We start from the raw sequence: 21,962 nt of genomic DNA on the forward strand, positions 1-21,962 counted from the left end.
GATACCACACCTGAAGAACAATACTCCATCTGGATTATACTATAGATACTAGCCTTTAGCAAAAAATACTATGGATTATATGGATTATACTATAGATACCAGACCTGAACAACAATACCCCATCTGGATTATAGATACCAGCCCTGAGGAAAAAAACATACTCCATCTGGATTATACTGTAGATATCAGACCTGAGCAACAATACTCCATCTGGGTTATACTCTAGATACCAGACCTGAGCAAAAATACACCATCTGGATTACACTGTAGTTACTTGCCCCGAGCATCAATAATCCATATGTATTATACTCCTGATACCAGACCTGATAAAAAAAAAACTCCATCTGGGTTATACTGTAGATACCAGACCTGAGCAAAAATACACCATCTGGATTATACTGTAGTTACTGGACATGAGCAGCAATACTCCATCTGGATTATAGATACTAGACCTGAGCAACAGTACTCCATCTGGATTATACTGTAGATACCATACCTGAGCATCAATACTCCATTTGGATTATAGATTCCAGACCTGAGCAAAAAAAACTCCATCTGGGTTATACTATAGATACCATACCTTAGCAATAATATTCCATATGGATTATAGATACCAGACCTGAGGAAAGAACGCACTCCATCTGGATTATACTGTAGATACCAGATGTAAGAAAAAATAAATAAATAAATAAAATACTCCATCTGGATTATACTGATGACTTCAGACATGAGCAACAATACTCCATCTGGATTATAGATCCCAGATCTCAGCAACAAAAGAGCATTTGAATAATACTCTAGATACCAGACCTAATCAGTAATACTCCATATGGATTATAGATACCACACCTGAAGAACAATACTCCATCTGGATTATGCTATAGATACTAGCCTTTAGCAAAAAATACTATGGATTATATGGATTATACTATAGATACTAGACCTGAACAATACCCCATCTGGATTATAGATACCAGCCCTGAGGAAAAAAACATACTCCATCTGGATTATACTGTAGATATCAGACCTGAGCACCAATATTCCATCTGGGTTATACTGTAGATATCAGACCTGAGCAACAATACCCCATCTGTGTTATACTCTAGATACCACACCGGAGCATCAATACCCCATTTGAATTATACTGTAGATACTGGACCTGAGCAACAATACTCCATCTAGATTATACTCTAGATACCAGACCTGAGCAAAAATACACCATCTGGATTACACTGTAGTTACTTGCCCCGAGCATCAATAATCCATATGTATTATACTCCTGATACCAGACCTGATAAAAAAAAAAACTCCATCTGGGTTATACTGTAGATACCAGACCTGAGCAAAAATACACCATCTGGATTATACTGTAGTTACTGGACATGAGCAACAATACTCCATCTGGATTATAGATACTAGACCTGAGCAACAGTACTCCATCTGGATTATACTGTAGATGCTGAACCTGAGCAACATCACCCCATCTGTGTTATACTCTAGATACCACACCTGAGCATCAATACTCCATTTGGATTATAGATTCCAGACCTGAGCAAAAAAACTCCATCTGGGTTATACTATAGATACCATACCTTAGCAATAATATTCCATATGGATTATAGATACCACACCTGAAGAAGAATACTCCATCTGGATTATACTATAGATACCAGCCTTTAGCAAGAAATACTCCATTTGGATTATGCTGTAAATACCAGACTTCAGCAAAAATAGCCCATCTGGATTATACTGATGATATCAGCGATGAGCAATAATACTCCATCTGGATTATAGATCCCAGACCTAAGCAACAATACACCATTTGAATTATACTCTAGATACCAGACTTGATCAGTAATACTCCATATGGATTATAGATACCACATCTGAGGAACAATACTCTATCTGGATTATATTATAGATACAAGACCTGAGCAACAATACCCCATCTGGATTATAGATACCAGACCTGAGGAAAGAACGCACTCCATCTGGATTATACTGTAGATACCAGATGTAAGAAAAAAATAAATAAATAAATAAAATACTCCATCTGGATTATACTGACTTCAGACATGAGCAACAATACTCCATCTGGATTATAGATCCCAGACCTCAGCAACAAAAGAGCATTTGAATAATACTCTAGATACCAGACCTGATCAGTAATACTCCATATGGATTATAGATACCACACCTGAAGAACAATACTCCATCTGGATTATACTATAGATACTAGCCTTTAGCAAAAAATACTATGGATTATATGGATTATACTATAGATACCAGACCTGAACAACAATACTCCATCTGGATTATAGATACCAGCCCTGAGGAAAAAAACATACTCCATCTGGATTATACTGTAGATATCAGACCTGAGCAACAATATTCCATCTGGGTTATACTGTAGATATCAGACCTGAGCAACAATACTCCATCTGGGTTATACTCTAGATACCAGACCTGAACAATAATACTCCATCTGGATTATACTGTAGATACCAGACCTTAGCAAAAACTACTCCATCTGGATTATACTGTAGATATACATCTTGGGACTCCGGCGAGGGCGGTCACCTCTTCTCCTCTCTCCTCTGTCTCTGCTCCAACCTTCAAAGTCCCTACTTCACCAGGCTATGAATTCTTCAAACTATATTGGATTAATCATGGAATTGATCAGCTGGTCTCTGAACGCTATTGACACCATTTTCTTTTTTTTTTTACAAGAAGATCAGGGCCGGGGGACCCTGCGTACCCGGATGGAACTTACCCTGCGGGCTATGTTCTCGACGCCTGGGAGACGTGGCGGGTCGCATGCTTTGCGCCTTTCTCTGTGGAGGACGACGATGATTTATTCATATTTGGATTCATAGTAGGAGGGCTGGTACTTATTGGCTTATGTGTTGCCCAGACCTACCGGAAGATTGGCAAGACGGCTGCCTCCATGACCCCTCGCTTGTCCGTCATGATTAATGAATTGGGCAAGGCAATGCATTCTCAGGCTGCGTTAACCCTTGAACTCAGATGCAAATTGGATAACATCTCGGAGCAAATGCGCGCCTTGCAGGAGAAGATTTCAGAGGCCGGGGAATTTTTCATAATTGGGTTTTGGTTTGTTCATGTGAAGCTGGAAAAGTGTTTTTCACTTCTCAACCACAAACATGGCAGGCTTATCAGCCTCTCAAGGATAAAATGCCCATTGTTTATCTTCCAGAAGAATTTCTATGGCCTTGGAAAGATTGACTGCCTCCTTATCTCTCTTACTCCAGTACATAAGGACAGACAGACTCACACATGGACAAAGACTGAAGCATGCTCCACTTTCCCTTCTACCTCACCTCCTGTCCCCCATCACACACCCCATCCTGGCCACTGCTCACGCCACCCCTTTCCCCTCTGGGGCCTGTGCGGTTTTAGCTACGGCAGGTCCCCGTTCCCCCCAAGCTAGCAGTGGTGCGCAGCGGCTACCACACATTCACATCGCCTCAATTTAGATAACGGACTGTTTCAAGTTTAGTGCACATAAACAGTGTCAAATGTACATGTGTTGTCTTAATTCTGATGTGTGCCATTATTACGGTAAACAAGTAATAATTGTGGATTAATTGCTGTTTGTCTGTGGAAATGTGAGTGTGGACGTAATCTTGCTGTTGTTGCACTTGTAATGACAATGACAGTAAATCTCATCCATCCATATCAGCCCGGAGCAACAATATTCCATCAGAGTTATACTCTAGATACCAGAACTAAGCAATAATACTCCATATGGATTATAGATACCACACCTGAGGAACAATACTCCATCTGGATTAGACTGTAGACACCAGACCTGAGTAACAATACGCCACCTGGATTATAGATACCAGACCTGAGCAAAAAAAAAAAAACCTCAATATGGATTATGCTGTAGATACCAGACTTCAGCAAAAATTACTCCATTTGGATTGTACTGATGATATCAGACCTGAGCAACAATACTTCACCTGCATGATAGATACCACACCTGAGGAACAGTACTCCATCTGGATTATACTATAGACACCAGACCTGAGTAACAATACTCCACCTAGATTATAGATACCAGACCTGAGCAAAAAAAAAACAAAAAACAACAACAACAAAAAAAAAAAAACTCAATATGGATTATGCTGTAGATACCAGACTTCAGCAAAAAAATACTCCATTTGGATTGTACTATAGGCACCAGACCTGAGCAACAGTACTCCACCTGGGTTATAGATACCAGACCTGAGCAAAAAAAAAAACAAAAAAAAAACTCAATATGGATTATGCTGTAGATACAAGACTTCAGCAAAAATTACTCCATTTGGATTGTACTGATGATATCAGACCTGAGCAACAATACTCCACCTGGATTATAGATACCAGACCTGAGAAAAAAAAAAAACAAAACTCAATATGGATTATGCTGTAGATACCAGACTTCAGCAAAAATTACTCCATTTGGATTGTACTGATGATATCAGACCTGAGCAACAATACTTCACCTGGATTATAGATACCACACCTGAGGAACAATACTCCATCTGGATTATACTATAGACACCAGACCTGAGTAACAATACTCCACCTAGATTATAGATACCAGACCTGAGCAAAAAAACAAAACAAAAAAAACTCCATCTGGATTATGCTGTAGATACCAGACTTCAGCAAAAAAAATACTCCATTTGGATTGTACTATAGGCACCAGACCTGAGCAACAATACTCCACCTGGATTATAGATACCACACCTGAGCAAAAAAAAAAAAAACAACTCAATATGGATTATGTTGTAGCTACCAGACTTCAGCAAAATTACTCCATTTGGATTGTACTGATGATATCAGACCTGAGCAACAATGCTTCACCTGGATTATAGATACCACACCTGAGGAACAATACTCCATCTGGATTATACTATAGACACCAGACCTGAGTAACAATACTCCACCTAGATTATAGATACGAGACCTGAGCAAAAAAAAAAAAACAACAACAACAACAAAAAAACTCAATATGGATTATGCTGTAGATACCAGACTTCAGCAAAAATTATTCCATTTGGATTGTACTGATGATATCAGACCTGGCCAACAATACTCCACCTGGATTATAGATACCAGACCTGAGCAAAAAAAACAAAAAAAACAACTCAATATGGATTATGCTGTAGCTACCAGACTTCAGCAAAAATTACTCCATTTGGATTGTACTGATGATATCAGACCTGGCCAACAATACTCCACCTGGATTATAGATACCACACCTGAGCAAAAAAAAAAAACTCAATATGGATTATGCTGTGGCTACCAGACTTCAGCAAAAATTACTCCATTTGGATTGTACTGATGATATCAGACCTGAGCAACAATACTTCACCTGGATTATAGATACCACACCTGAGGAACAATACTCCATCTGGATTATACTATAGACACCAGACCTGAGTAACAATACTCCACCTAGATTATAGATACCAGACCTGAGCAAAAAAAAAAAAAAAAAAACTCAATATGGATTATGCTGTAGCTACCAGACTTCAGCAAAAAATGCTCCATTTGATTGTAATATAGACACCAGACCTGAGCAACAATACTCCACCTGGATTATAGATACCAGACCTGAGCAAAAAAACAAACAAACAAAAAAAACTCAATATGGATTATGCTGTAGATACCAGACTTCAGCAAAAATTACTGCATTTGGATTGTACTGATGATATCAGACCTGAGCAACAATACTCCATCTGGATTTTAGATACCAGACCTGAGCAACAATACTCCATCTGGATTTTAGATACCAGACCTGAGCAAAAAATACTCCATCTGGATTATACTGTAGTTACCAGACCTTAGCAAAATTATTCCATCTGGTTTATACTGTAGACACCAGACTTGAGTAAAAAAAAAAATACTCCATCTGGATTATAGATACCAGACCTGAGCAAAAAATACTCCATGTGGTTTATACTGTAGATACCAGACCTTAGCAAAAAATAAATAAATAATAATACTCCACCTTTCTTAAACTGTAGATACCAGACCTTGGCAAAAAAAAAAAAAAAAAAAAAAAAACTCCATCTGGATTATACTGGTGATTTCAGACCAGAGCAACAACACTCCATCTGGCTTATAGATATCAGACCTGAGCAAAAAAATACTCCACCTGGATTATACTGTAGATACCAGACCTTGGCAAAAAACACCTCCATCTGTATTATACTGCATATACCATACTTTAGCAAAAATACTCCATCTGTTTTTTAGATACCAGACCTCATCAAGAAATACTCTGCCTGGATTATTCTGTAGATACCAGACCTGAGCAAACAGAACTAAATTGTCAAATCAGGGCACTTTGTGGCATGTGCTAACAGTGATGGTGGCACTCGTGAGAGATTAAAGCACTGGACTGAAGAAGGTCCTGAGCTCCACACAGCTCAGGGATGAGTGTGTGCCAACACTTGAGGTGGAGTTAGCTGTTTGCTGTATCGACAGACCGTCCACGTGGCTGTCATGGCAACCGGGGCCATCTTCCAGGGTTCCTGTGGACTCTTAAGTCCTGATCAGACCTGTTTGAGATTTTAATAAGGATTTTTTTCATATATATGTTGTGAAAGTGTAGGGACACGGACCCACAACAGGGGGCGTAAATGAACGGACAATGGAGGAAGTCAAATATCAACACTTTACTGTTGTGAAACAAGCACAACAATCACAACCAATAATAATAATTGTAGCGATAAGTCAATCACAACGGTGTCGTGTGGGCAGGCTCGAAGGTAGGAGACGTCCGTCCAAGCCGAACCGGAACCACACGATTTCCTCCGCCACCGAACCCCGGGAATACTGGAGCCGCCAAGTCCCGAACTCCAGGTGGCCACTGTTCTTCGGCCGTTTTGACTTTCGGATCACCTACCGTCCCGGGACCAAAAACCAGAAATCGGATGCTTTGTCCCGGGTACATGAAGATGAAGTCAAGGCGGAGTTGTCGGATCCACCGGAACCCATCATCCCGGAGTCCACTATCGTGGCCACCCTCACCTGGGACGTAGAGAGAACCGTCCGGGAGGCCCTGGCACGAAGCCCGGACCCCGGAACGGGGCCGAAGAACAAACTCTACGTCCCACCAGAGGCTAGGGCTGCAGTCCTGGACTTCTGTCACGGCTCTAAGCTCTCCTGTCATCCAGGGGTGCGAAGAACCGTGGCAGTTGTCCGGCAGCGCTTCTGGTGGGCGTCCCTAGAGGCCGACGTCCGGGATTACATCCAGGCCTGCACCATCTGCGCCAGGGGCAAGGCGGACCATCGCAGGGCTTCGGGACTACTCCAGCCGCTGCCCGTGCCTCATCGCCCCTGGTCCCACATCGGCCTGGATTTTGTCACGGGCCTCCCGCCGTCCCAGGGAAACACCGTCATCCTCACGATAGTGGACCGATTCTCCAAGGCGGCCCACTTCGTGGCCCTCCCGAAGCTCCCGACGGCCCAGGAGACAGCGGACCTCCTGGTCCACCACGTTGTCCGGCTGCATGGGATCCCAACAGACATCGTCTCCGATCGCGGTCCCCAGTTCTCCTCGCAGGTCTGGAGGAGCTTCTGCCGGGAACTGGGGGCCACGGTGAGTCTCTCATCCGGGTACCATCCCCAGACCAACGGGCAAGCAGAACGGGCCAATCAAGAGGTGGAGCAAGCCCTGCGTTGCGTGACAGCCGCGCACCCGGCGGCCTGGAGCACCCATCTGGCCTAGATCGAGTATGCCCACAACAGCCAGGTGTCTGCAGCCACCGGCCTCTCCCCTTTCGAGGTGTGTCTAGGGTACCAGCCTCCTTTATTTCCGGTGGTTGAGGGAGAGGTCGGTGTGCCCTCGGTCCAGGCCCACCTACGGAAGTGCCGTCGGGTATGGCGTGCCGCCCGTTCTGCCTTGCTGAGGGCCCGGATGAGGACAGAGGCCCATGCAGACCGTCGGCGGGCCCCGGCCCCTACGTACCGGCCAGGGCAGGCAGTGTGGTTGTCTACAAAGGACATACCCCTACAAGTGGACTCCCCTAAGCTGCAGGACCGGTATATCGGTCCGTTCAAAATCGTCAAGGTACTCAGTCCAGCCGCAGTGAGGCTGGGAGCTGAAGCCTCACTGCGGATCCATCCAGTTTTCCACGTGTCCAGGATCAAGCCCCATCACACCTCACCCCTCTGTGCTCCAGGTCCGGCACCACCTCCTGCCCGGATCATCGATGGCAGCAGTGTTGAGGCTGTCATTCTCAGCATCTGTGTGGATATTAAAATCGCCCACTATATTTATCTTATCTGAGCTAAGCACTAAGTCAGACAAAAGGTCTGAAAATTCACAGAGAAACTCACAGTAACGACCAGGTGGACGATAGATAATAACAAATAAAACTGGTTTTTGGGACTTCCAATTTGGATGGACAAGACTAAGAGACAAGCTTTCAAATGAATTAAAGCTCTGTCTAGGTTTTTGATTAATTAATAAGCTGGAATGGAAGATTGCTGCTAATCCTCCCCCTCGGCCCATGCTACGAGCATTCTGACAGTTAGTGTGACTCGGGGGTGTTGACTCATTTAAACTAACATATTCATCCTGCTGTAACCAGGTTTCTGTTAGGCAGAATAAATCAATACGTTGATCAATTATTATATCATTTACCAACAGGGACTTAGAAGAGAGAGACCTAATGTTTAATAGACCACATCGTCCACCTGGTCGTTACTGTGAGTTTCTCTGTGAATTTTCAGACCTTTTGTCTGACTTAGTGCTTAGCTCAGATAAGATAATTATAGTGGGCGATTTTAACATCCACACAGATGCTGAGAATGACAGCCTCAACACTGCATTTAATCTATTATTAGACTCTATTGGCTTTGCTCAAAAAGTAAATGAGTCCACCCACCACTTTAATCATATCTTAGATCTTGTTCTGACTTATGGTATGGAAATAGAAGACTTAACAGTATTCCCTGAAAACTCCCTTCTGTCTGATCATTTCTTAATAACATTTACATTTACTCTGATGGACTACCCAGCAGTAGGGAATAAGTTTCATTACACTAGAAGTCTTTCAGAAAGCGCTGTAACTAGGTTTAAGGATATGATTCCTTCTTTATGTTCTCTAATGCCATATAACAACACAGTGCAGAGTAGCTACCTAAACTCTGTAAGGGAGATAGAGTATCTCGTCAATAGTTTTACATCCTCATTGAAGACAACTTTGGATGCTGTAGCTCCTCTGAAAAAGAGAGCTTTAAATCAGAAGTGTCTGACTCCGTGGTATAACTCACAAACTCGTAGCTTAAAGCAGATAACCCGTAAGTTGGAGAGGAAATGGCGTCTCACTAATTTAGAAGATCTTCACTTAGCCTGGAAAAAGAGTCTGTTGCTCTATAAAAAAGCCCTCCGTAAAGCTAGGACGTCTTTCTACTCATCACTAATTGAAGAAAATAAGAACAACCCCAGGTTTCTTTTCAGTACTGTAGCCAGGCTGACAAAGAGTCAGAGCTCTATTGAGCTGAGTATTCCATTAACTTTAACTAGTAATGACTTCATGACTTTCTTTTTCTAACAAAATTTTAACTATTAGAGAAAAAATTACTCATAACCATCCCAAAGACGTATCGTTATCTTTGGCTGCTTTCAGTGATGCCGGTATTTGGTTAGACTCTTTCTCTCCGATTGTTCTGTCTGAGTTATTTTCATTAGTTACTTCATCCAAACCATCAACATGTTTATTAGACCCCATTCCTACCAGGCTGCTCAAGGAAGCCCTACCATTATTTAATGCTTCGATCTTAAATATGATCAATCTATCTTTGTTAGTTGGCTATGTACCACAGGCTTTTAAGGTGGCAGTAATTAAACCATTACTTAAAAAGCCATCACTTGACCCAGCTATCTTAGCTAATTATAGGCCAATCTCCAACCTTCCTTTTCTCTCAAAAATTCTTGAAAGGGTAGTTGTAAAACAGCTAACTGATCATCTGCAGAGGAATGGTCTATTTGAAGAGTTTCAGTCAGGTTTTAGAATTCATCATAGTACAGAAACAGCATTAGTGAAGGTTACAAATGATCTTCTTATGGCCTCGGACAGTGGACTCATCTCTGTGCTTGTTCTGTTAGACCTCAGTGCTGCTTTTGATACTGTTGACCATAAAATTTTATTACAGAGATTAGAGCATGCCATAGGTATTAAAGGCACTGCGCTGCGGTGGTTTGAATCATATTTGTCTAATAGATTACAATTTGTTCATGTAAATGGGGAATCTTCTTCACAGACTAAAGTTAATTATGGAGTTCCACAAGGTTCTGTGCTAGGACCAATTTTATTCACTTTATATATGTTTCCCTTAGGCAGTATTATTAGACGGTATTGCTTAAATTTTCATTGTTACGCAGATGATACCCAGCTTTATCTATCCATGAAGCCAGAGGACACACACCAATTAGCTAAACTGCAGGATTGTCTTACAGACATAAAGACATGGATGACCTCTAATTTCCTGCTTTTAAACTCAGATAAAACTGAAGTTATTGTACTTGGCCCCACAAATCTTAGAAACATGGTGTCTAACCAGATCCTTACTCTGGATGGCATTACCCTGACCTCTAGTAATACTGTGAGAAATCTTGGAGTCATTTTTGATCAGGATATGTCATTCAAAGCGCATATTAAACAAATATGTAGGACTGCTTTTTTGCATTTACGCAATATCTCTAAAATCAGAAAGGTCTTGTCTCAGAGTGATGCTGAAAAACTAATTCATGCATTTATTTCCTCTAGGCTGGACTATTGTAATTCATTATTATCAGGTTGTCCTAAAAGTTCCCTAAAAAGCCTTCAGTTAATTCAAAATGCTGCAGCTAGAGTACTGACGGGGACTAGAAGGAGAGAGCATATCTCACCTATATTGGCCTCTCTTCATTGGCTTCCTGTTAATTCTAGAATAGAATTTAAAATTCTTCTTATTACTTATAAGGTTTTGAATAATCAGGTCCCATCTTATCTTAGGGACCTCGAAGTACCATATCACCCCAATAGAGCGCTTCGCTCTCAGACTGCAGGCTTACTTGTAGTTCCTAGGGTTTGTAAGAGTAGAATGGGAGGCAGAGCCTTCAGCTTTCAGGCTCCTCTCCTGTGGAACCAGCTCCCAATTTGGATCAGGGAAACAGACACCCTCTCTACTTTTAAGATTAGGCTTAAAACTTTCCTTTTTGCTAAAGCTTATAGTTAGGGCTGGATCAGGTGACCCTGAACCATTCCTTAGTTATGCTGCTATAGACGTAGACTGCTGGGGGGTTCCCATGATGCACTGTTTCTTTCTCTTTTTGCTCTGTATGCACCACTCTGCATTTAATCATTAGTGATCGATCTCTGCTCCCCTCCACAGCATGTCTTTTTCCTGGTTCTCTCCCTCAGCCCCAACCAGTCCCAGCAGAAGACTGCCCCTCCCTGAGCCTGGTTCTGCTGGAGGTTTCTTCCTGTTAAAAGGGAGTTTTTCCTTCCCACTGTAGCCAAGTGCTTGCTCACAGGGGGTCGTTTTGACCGTTGGGGTTTTACATAATTATTGTATGGCCTTGCCTTACAATATAAAGCGCCTTGGGGCAACTGTTTGTTGTGATTTGGCGCTATATAAAAAAAATTGATTGATTGATTGATTGATTTAACTGTTTTAGTCTGTGGTGCAATTGAAGGTGCTATATTATTTTTTCTTTTTGAATTTTTATGCTTAAATAGATTTTTGCTGGTTATTGGTGGTCTGGGAGCAGGCACCGTCTCTACGGGGATGGGGTAATGAGGGGATGGCAGGGGGAGAGAAGCTGCAGAGAGGTGTATAAGACCACAGCTCTGCCTCCTGGTCCCAACGCTGGACAGTCACAGTTTGGAGGATCCAAGAAAATTGGCCAGATTTCTAGAAATGAGAACTGCTCCATCTAAAGTGGGATGGATGCCGTCTCTCCTAACAAGACCAGGTTTTCCCCAGAAGCTTTGCCAATTATCTATGAAGCCCACCTCATTTTTTGGACACCACTCAGACTTCCAGCAATTCAAGGAGAACATGCGGCTAAACATGTCACTCCCGGTCCGATTGGGGAGGGGCCCAGAGAAAACAACAGAGTCCGACATTGTTTTTGCAAAGTTACACACCGATTTAATGTTAATTTTAGTGACCTCCGATTGGCGTAACCGAGTGTCATTACTGCCGACGTGAATTACAGTCTTACCAAATTTACGCTTAGCCTTAGCCAGCAATTTCAAATGTCCTTCGATGTCGCCTGCTCTGGCCCCATTCAGAAAATTCAGATGGCTTTCGGTGAAGATCTTATGGGCATCACACAGATTAATGAGCATTACAACCTGATTAAAGACGGCCCACAGCGGCTGAGGGCGCGCCGCGCTTCGAGCGGCCATCGACAGGCTGAAGCGACCAGATCATTTCCAAAGTGAAGGTTGTGTTGATCCGGGACGTCGTCTTACTACCAGAGAAATGGCAAGAGAGGTGGACATAGCACTTTTTCGGCACATTACACTGTTACAGGAGATTTTGTAATGAAAGACGTGCAGCAGAATTCGCGCGTCAGGACGGAGCCGCATAATGGCGCAGAACAAAAAGCACCTCCGTGTTGGAAGTCTCACAGACATGCCCAGCTCTTCCACCATTCGGAAGATTCAGACGGCTTTGGGTGGCTTTTCAGTCGCGTGAGTATCTGAGAAATTGTCGAAGATCTGGGCATGTCACATGTCCTGTGAGACCAACATGGAGGTGCTTTTGCTCCGCGCCATTAGCGGCTCCGTGGCGAATTCCTCCATTCCTGTTTTCATGACAAAATCTCCTTTAACAGTGGAATGTGCCAGAAAAGTGCTGATGTCCACCTTTTCTACCATTTCTCTGGTAGTCAGACGACGTCCCGGATCAACACAGCATTCAGTTTTGAAATGATCTGGTCGTTTCAGCCTGTCGATCGCCGCTCGGAGCGCGGCGCGCCCTCCGCCATTGTGCGCCGTCTTTAAACCGGCTGTAACACTCATTAATCTGTGTGATGCCCATAAAATCGTCCCTGAAAGCCATCTGAATCTTCCGAATGGTGTCCACCTGGCTGTCTCTCACAGTTTCTGGAAAAAATTGATGCAGCGCTGCTCCAGCCGTTCAGACATTTTCCTCACAATGAAAATCCAACGAGGGGGGAGGACCAGTGCTCACTCAAAGCCTGCTCACAGGTGAATGACGCAACCGACAGTCGTGAAAAAACTCACGCATGCGCACGAAGGTTCAAGCTTGGCTGACGTGATTCAAATCCATATGTTTTTTGCAAAAAATAAAAAGGTTGGATACTTTTCTAACAGACCTCGTAAAAAGCCCGGTTTGCACACAGGTGTCCTCCAGTCCACTTTCCCTGCTTGCTGCTGGATTTGCTTAGCCCGATCAGTTCCAGAAGCGCTGTTCCTCTCTAATCGTTAAAAGAGAAAAGTGTGTTGTCAGCACCTCACAAGTTGTCGCACATTATGACTCGTGGAAACTACATTGAGAAGGATTTAAGACCCCCACGAGGGCTCTGTGACTATTTTGACAGAGGATTTCATACTGCAAATTTTTGTTGCTGTTGTTTTGTTTTTCAAAATTCAACAAACACAAGAGTGACGTCCCGCTACTCCCACGAGGAGAACGCAAATCCCCGTGAAAGTCGCATAATCCCTTATGGATGTATTTCACAAACTGTGGCAGCCAAGTCCAGTAGAGACTAGCTTCAGGGACCGATCAGAGACAGAAGAGTGATGGATCACAAACATGTCAGTGACGGGTCAGGAACAGATTAGGGACAGAACAGTGACAGATCAGGGACAGATTAAGGACAGAACAGTGGCAGATCAGGGACAGATTAGGGACAGAACAGTGACAGATCAGGGACAGATTAGTGACAGATCAGGGACAGATTAGGGACAGAACAGTGACAGATCAGGGACAGAACAGTGACAGATCAGGGACAGATTAAGGACAGAACAGTGACAGATCAGGGACAGATTAGTGACAGATCAGGGACAGATTAGGGACAGAACAGTGACAGATCAGGGACAGATTAGGGACAGAACAGTGACAGATCAGGGACAGATTAAGGACAGAACAGTGACAGATCAGGGACAGATTAGTGACAGATCAGGGACAGATTAGGGACAGAACAGTGACAGATCAGGGACAGATTAAGGACAGAACAGTGACAGATCAGGGACAGATTAAGGACAGAACAGTGACAGATCAGGGACAGATTAAGGACAGAACAGTGACAGATTAGGGACAGAGCACTGACAGATCAGGGACAGATTAGTGACAGATTAGTGACAGATCAGGGACAGATTAGGGACAGAACAGTGACAGATCAGGGACAGATTAGGGATAGAACAGTGACAGATCAGGGACAGATTAAGGACAGAACAGTGACAGATCAGGGACAGATTAGTGACAGATCAGGGACAGATTAGGGACAGAACAGTGACAGATCAGGGACAGATTAAGGACAGAACAGTGACAGATCAGGGACAGATTAAGGACAGAACAGTGACAGATCAGGGACAGATTAAGGACAGAACAGTGACAGATTAGGGACAGAGCACTGACAGATCAGGGACAGATTAGTGACAGATTAGTGACAGATCAGGGACAGATTAGGGACAGAACAGTGACAGATCAGGGACAGATTAGGGATAGAACAGTGACAGATCAGGGACAGATTAAGGACAGAACAGTGACAGATCAGGGACAGAACAGTGACAGATCAGGGACAGATTAAGGACAGAACAGTGACAGATCAGGGACAGATTAGTGACAGATCAGGGACAGATTAGGGACAGAACAGTGACAGATCAGGGACAGATTAAGGACAGAACAGTGACAGATCAGGGACAGATTAAGGACAGAACAGTGACAGATCAGGGACAGATTAAGGACAGAACAGTGACAGATTAGGGACAGAGCACTGACAGATCAGGGACAGATTAGTGACAGATTAGTGACAGATCAGGGACAGATTAGGGACAGAACAGTGACAGATCAGGGACAGATTAGGGATAGAACAGTGACAGATCAGGGACAGATTAAGGACAGAACAGTGACAGATCAGGGACAGATTAGTGACAGATCAGGGACAGATTAGGGACAGAACAGTGACAGATCAGGGACAGATTAAGGACAGAACAGTGACAGATCAGGGACAGATTAAGGACAGAACAGTGACAGATCAGGGACAGATTAAGGACAGAACAGTGACAGATTAGGGACAGAGCACTGACAGATCAGGGACAGATTAGTGACAGATTAGTGACAGATCAGGGACAGATTAGGGACAGAACAGTGACAGATCAGGGACAGATTAGGGATAGAACAGTGACAGATCAGGGACAGATTAAGGACAGAACAGTGACAGATCAGGGACAGAACAGTGACAGATCAGGGACAGATTAGGGACAGAACAGGGACAGATTAGGGACAGAACAGTGACAGATCAGGGACAGATTAAGGACAGAACAGTGACAGATCAGGGACAGATTAGTGACAGATCAGGGACAGATTAGGGACAGAACAGTGACAGATCAGGGACAGATTAGGGACAGAACAGTGACGGGTCAGTGATGGGTGAGGCAGAAGTTATCCCACAAAAGGACCCAGAACTCTGTGTGGTGATGACTGGGGTGACAATGTCCCTGACGTCTGGCTGCTTGTTGTCTTTTGGCAGGACGCGGACGGCCTTCGAGGCCAAGCTTCAGAAGAGCAGCCGGACCACAGACTTCCGGGTGCCACAATCCATCTGCACCATGTTCAACGTCATGGTGGATGCCAAAGCTCAGTCCGCCAAGCTGTGTGCCGTGGACCTGGGTCAGGAGGTAGGACCCGCGTGCCTGGGATGGGACCATGATCTTATTTTGTCAGTTTTCACTGTCAATCTTTGTTTTTTCTGTCAAACTGAACTCATTTTATTTTCTTTGTGTCTCGTTTTTCATGTCTCCTCTGTCTGTCTGTCTTCTGTTTTTTTTTTCTTTTTATTAAAGTTTGTTAGATTCTGGGTAAGTGTGGATCCAGATCCATTTGAAGTCTCGCCCTCTGGCTCCCTCATGTATAATTAGTCGTCAGTTTTGTTCCTCTTGAATTGTTTGGCTGTCATTAGCATATGTGTAGCTGCTGTTGAATATACATGGAGCAGAAGTGAGACATCTCACTTTTTGCACCATCTTGAGACACTGATGATGAATTAATTATTGCTCTGCCGTTGTGATGGAGCGAGCAGCCGAGACAAAAGGTTTCCTCTCAGTGAGACAGGTGACTGTGCAGGCCGGCTCAGCCTCGCTAACAGCAACCAAAAAAACAAAAACTACATCATCACTTATCCAGCCGCTCATCACCGTTGGACACAAGAAGAAAATCTACCCAGAATGACAAAGTACAGAAAACCTGCCAAGAGCAGGGTGTCCTCAAAAAGTGAGTGAGCCTTTAGAGTGGAGACTGGTGAGGGAAGCCACCAAAGCACCTCTGACATCTCTGAAGGAGTTATCAGCTTCTGTGGCTGTGATTGGAGAAACATTTTTTCTTGCTTCTCCTGTCACAGTTTTATGATCTTCATAGTCAACAGACTTTGTTACAAAAACAAAAGCAAACTAAAGTCTAGGCAAACCATTTCCTCCTGACATCCTTTTAACAAAGGGCCTCATGCAAGAACCAGTTGTACTGTATTCCACATTCGCAAGTTCACTCAGTATCAGGTTTTTTGGATGACCAGAGCATGGTCTTTCAGTTTGTGAACATGATTTAATTTCTCTGATCATGCTAAAAACAAGAGCAATCTGAGATTTCTGACCATATGGCAATCTGGATCACCTCCAAAATACAGTGGAGTCTTCCAGTGGAGTCTTCCATGCCTTAATATCTATCTGTGGTGCAAATTCCGTCCAAATCCATGCAGTCGTTTTGATGTAATCCTTCTAACAGACATACAAATAAATAAATAAATAAACACCGGTAATTTTATTACATCCTTGGCGGACATAAAAGATGTCCAAAATGTCTTTGTATGATGTCCATTGTCCTTATGGACTAGCTGTCCACACATGTATCATGTGTTGGTCTCTCCACATTGCATGTCCATCCTTTATGTCTATGATGGCATTATGTAAACATTTAACAACTAGAAGTGCACTCAGTACATTACAGAGCTCAGTGAGTGCCTGGGTGCCCCCCTAGGCACCCCTATGGGTGCCCCTAAGGCATTGCTTTGGCATTGTTTTAAAATAAAGCTTTTTCAAACTGCCTGAAAAACCAGCTCATGTGAGTTTAAAAATTAGGGTTTTTTTTTCTTCAAAATACATGTTCAGATTTTTTTTCAATTTGCTACCTCAAATTGTTCAGTTTGAAGGTTAACAGAAACCTGCCTACGCAAACCCTGACTCTTAAATCTTGTTTCCAGTGTGACAGTCACATTTGCCAGTGTCAGGAAACGAGGATGCATGGCACAGGAAGTGAGTGGACACAACATGCAGATTCTCAGACCAGGCGTAGGGGTAAAAGAGGACGTAATCTTTAATTCACGCCAATGTACGGTACACTGATAAGCAGTCAGTGGAGCAGCGGTAAGAGGCGGGGGCTACGCAAAGACGCAGTCAAAAACAAGCAGGGGCCAAAGGCACGAGCAAACAGTGTAATCAGGGCTGAGGCAAAAAGCCGCGGTCAAAAACAAAGAGCAGGATCAAAAACATGGCAAGACAAATCAGGACTGAGACGAGACCTGGTGAGTGAACTAAGTCAAACTGTCAAGGTGAGTGGTGACTGGGAACAGCTTAAGTAGAGAAGGAGGTGATTAGGTAAAACACGTGCTGTAGAACATTCTAGAAAGGGGGATGAAGATGAGCAATGGGCAGGTGCAAGAGTGTGAAGATAGAAAAACACTAACCAGACAGAATCAAAGTGAGAGACAAAGACACAAGAGCAGGTTCAAGAGCGTGGAGTAAACATAAAAGGAATAAGCATAAAACAAAACCAGTCACCAAAGTATAATACACTAAACTAAAATGAGACTCAATTCAATTTCAATGTATTTTTCAATTTATGAATTTATATATTGCCATCTCACGACAGAGTCGCCCCATGGCACTTCACATAACACACAATTCATAACAACACAAAGTCAATTAAAATTAACATAAAAAAGGGCACATTCAAAGGGTAAAACACAGTAGAATAAAAAGAATTTACAATGCAAATATAAAAACAGAATAGATTAATGATAAGAGTCTAAAAAGTGGGTCTTCAGTCTTGATTTAAAAGTCTCCACCGTGTCGGACTGCCTTAGTATAGCTGCAGGTAGATCGTTCCAGAGAGCAGGGCCACGGTAGGAGAAGGCTCTATACCCCACAGACTTCTTATTCACCCTTGGAACACACAGAAGCCCTGCAAACGCAATAAATGACAAAAATAAAATGATTACTAAACCAAGACGGGGGCTGGCCGTGGGTAAAGGAAAGGGGAAAAATAATGTCATGAACCTGAACAGGGCCAAAACCTGACACCCAGAAGCTCATGGTTTGAGTGTTTGTTGGTGTTGTGATAAACCTGCATATTCTGTCTTTGTGTTGTTTATGTTTTGTTGTCTTTTGGCTAGTTTTTTTGTCCACAGTTGAGTTTCAACATGTGAATGTATTTTTTCCTGTCGTGACCTTTGACATTCGTTGGTAATCCCTTGTGTTCTGTTACGTCCTACATGGCTGACTCGTACCTGTTTATCAACACAGCGTTTGATTTTGTCGTTGTCTTGGATCGAGACTAACGTTCAGTTCCTTATTGGTGTATTGCTGTCACCTGCTGCATCAGTCTAAATCCTCTCGAGTCCAGTGACAGATGCTTTTTTTTCTCATGTGATCCACTGGAACGGGTTGGGCACGGCAGCTGCACAGGGTGAACCCACCTCTCATCCTGTGACTGCTGGGTTATAGGAAAGTGGGTATAGCAAATTAATGAATGAATTAATCTGTAACACCCCGTTTCCATCAAGTCCACAACCGATGTGCGATTGAAAAGTCACCTCTGCTCACCGTCACTCTGACTGGCACTCACTGGGGTTGCAGGCTGGTCACAGTGGGAGATGCCTCCTGGTCTCCATCACTCTCCATCGGTCTGCAACAGGTGCACAAGAGCATTGAACTGTTTAAAACACTTGCAGTAGTTGTGTGACCAATTAACAGATTCATGTGTCTCCTAATTGGTCTTGTTAACTCTCACAGGTTCCAACCCACTCCCAACTTGATCCTGTGGGCCGTAATAGAGTCTCAGTTGACTCTGCATGGGGTTTCATCACTGACTGAGGATATTAACATATATTGCACACATTGCACGCTTGATGTATACGCAAATAACAGATCAAACTGGAGACCAACTGAGACTTGTGAGAGTTGACAACATGTCATGGTCTTGTAGGTCTTATTTGGGTCTCAGTCTGGTTTAAACGGGGCAGAACCTCACAAAGGAAGGTGGCAGGACTTCCTTTAACATCACTGTGACGGTTTTTCTGCTGCAGACATGTGAACGCAGCGTAAGATCCAGGATTTCAGTGAGGTCCTGGACTCAGTCTGTGTCTCGGACTCAGTAACACATCCACTTATTTTGGCTGTGATGTTCATTGCCAAAATAAGTGGATGTGCCAAAGAGTTCATGTTTCTGGAGGTGGGTCTGTGGGATGGACACACGTGTGGAAGGTGCTTCTCATGAGGACAGGAAGCACAGGACTGGGACTGTGTGATCCAGCCCATGGGTCCCTTCATGGATTCCCAGTGTGTTTGGGAGCAGGGCGGGTCCCGAGGCGGTGCTCCGAGAACAGCCCATCTGTGACGTGTTTCTCTGAGAACACTTGAAAATGAAGTTCAGAGTTTGTGTTTGCTGACCTGTAAGCAGACAGAAAAAAAACTGTTTATTTGTTCTGACTGCAGCTGCTGTGTTCTGTCTGAAGATGAAGTTTGAAGGAGACGAGGGACAGACGTGTGTTTTATTTGACTTTCTTTCCAGAGGCAGTACCATTCACAGATTGACCATCTGATTGAGGACATGGTGAAAGAGATGACAACCCTGCTGGTGGCAAAGGTGAGAAAGCAGCAACACCTCATTCCTTCAAGCACCGACCTTCTACCAGCAGGTGACCAACGTGTTGGAGGGAGGATCCACATTCACTCAGTCACACACACACCCTGATGTGAGGGTGAAGCCGTGTGAGGAGTTCATTTCATGATTTTATGGTCCAGATTAGTTGATGCTTCAAAAAGCCAACACCAGCCTGCAGTGATCTTGAACAACATGTTGGAGACATTCAGCAGATATCTGAGGCAGCTTTTAGAAGGAGCTCAAACACAGAAGAAGGGAACAGTTATCAAACGCACGACGCCGTCCCCACAGAATCCATTTTGGAATGTCAATGTCAGATGTATTTATATAGCACATTTAATACAGAAAAAACTGCCCAAAGTGCTGCACACACCCAAAAAATAATAATAGTAATAATGAAAAACACAACAGGAACAAAATGGCTAAAATGATAATCATAACCAAATCAGGAATCAGCTAGCTTGAGTCGAAAGCCAGAGCAAACAAATTAATTTTTAACCAAGACTTGAAGATGTTTAAAGACGCAGCCATACGGACACTCAAAGGAAGCCCGTTCCAGAGTCTCGGAGCCGCCACTGAAAATGCACGGCCTCCCCTGGGTTTCAGGCGGAATCTCGGCACTTCCAGAGTCATATTTCAACCTGGAGCATGAACCGACAGAAGCTCGGAGACATAGGAGGGAGCCAATCCATTTAAACATTTAAAAACCAACAACAACAACTTGAAATGAATCCTATAACTGACTGGAAGCCAGTGCAGAGAGGCCAGTACAGGAGTTATGTGGTCCCGCTTTCTGGTGCCCGTAAGCAACCGCGATGCGGCGTTTTGGACCAATTGCAGATGGTGAATGGACATTTGATCTAGCCCACAATACAGGGAGTTACAATAGTCCAAACGACAGGTGACAAAAGCATGAATCACTCTCTCCAAGTCAGCCCGGGGCAAATGGGGTTTAACTTTACCCAGGAGACAAAGCTGAAAAAAACTAGACTTGATTACAGAGTTAATTTGCTTTTCAAATTTAAAACTGTCAAAGATGACACCAAGGTTCCTTACAGACGGGTGGCAGTGGTTATTCAGCGAGCCCAGAGCAGTGGCATCAATTGAGTTCCCAAATACCACAATCTCAGTTTTAGAGTCATTCAGATTAAGACAATTATGGGTCAACCAGTCCTTCACTTCCTTCAAACAATTATTCAAAAGTTTAAAATTGTCTCTGCCCAGGTACAGCGGAAGATAAATTTGCAGATCATCTGCAAAGCAGTGAAAAGAAATATAATATTTTCTAAAAACTGACCCGAGTGGCAGCATATACAGAGAAAACAATAAAGGGCCCAAAATGGAACCCTGTGGTACTTCGCATTTTAGTGGGGCAACATCAGACGAATAAGGGCCAAGGTGCACAGCAAATGACCGATTTTCCAAATAGGATGTAAACCAACGTAAGGCAGTACCTTTAATGCTAACATGGTTTTCAAGGCACGACAACAGAATTTTATGGTCAACTGTGTCAAATGCTGCCATTAAATCTAAAAGAATTAAAACAATAGAATAACCAGAATCAACAGATAAAATTAAGTCATTAAAAACTCTTAAAAGTGCAGTTTCAGTGCAATGGTGCAACTTAAAACCAGATTGAAATTTTTCAAAAATGCCATTTGTCTCCAAGTAAGTTTGAATTTGTTTAAAAAACAAATTTTCCAATATTTTGGACAGAAAAGGCAACTTTGAAATTGGTCTGTAATTTGCAAGGACTTCAGAGTCCAAATTTTGCTTTTTAAGCAAGGGCTGAACAACCGCACGCTTAAAAGAACTAGGGA

General features: G+C 43.3%; 1 protein-coding gene across 1 annotated transcript in view; it reads left to right on the top strand.

The window, feature by feature from the left end:
- Nucleotides 1-21,962, top strand: part of LOC117507690 (calcium-dependent secretion activator 1-like) — a 547,099-nt gene that overhangs the window by 405,760 nt on the left and 119,377 nt on the right. Inside the window, 2 exon segments of the mRNA XM_034167504.1 lie at nt 15,740-15,887; nt 20,050-20,124. Coding sequence (XP_034023395.1) covers nt 15,740-15,887; nt 20,050-20,124 — 223 coding nt within the window.

Source organism: Thalassophryne amazonica, chromosome 3 (genome assembly GCF_902500255.1).
Source record: "Thalassophryne amazonica chromosome 3, fThaAma1.1, whole genome shotgun sequence".
Taxonomy (NCBI): Eukaryota; Metazoa; Chordata; class Actinopteri; order Batrachoidiformes; family Batrachoididae; genus Thalassophryne; species Thalassophryne amazonica.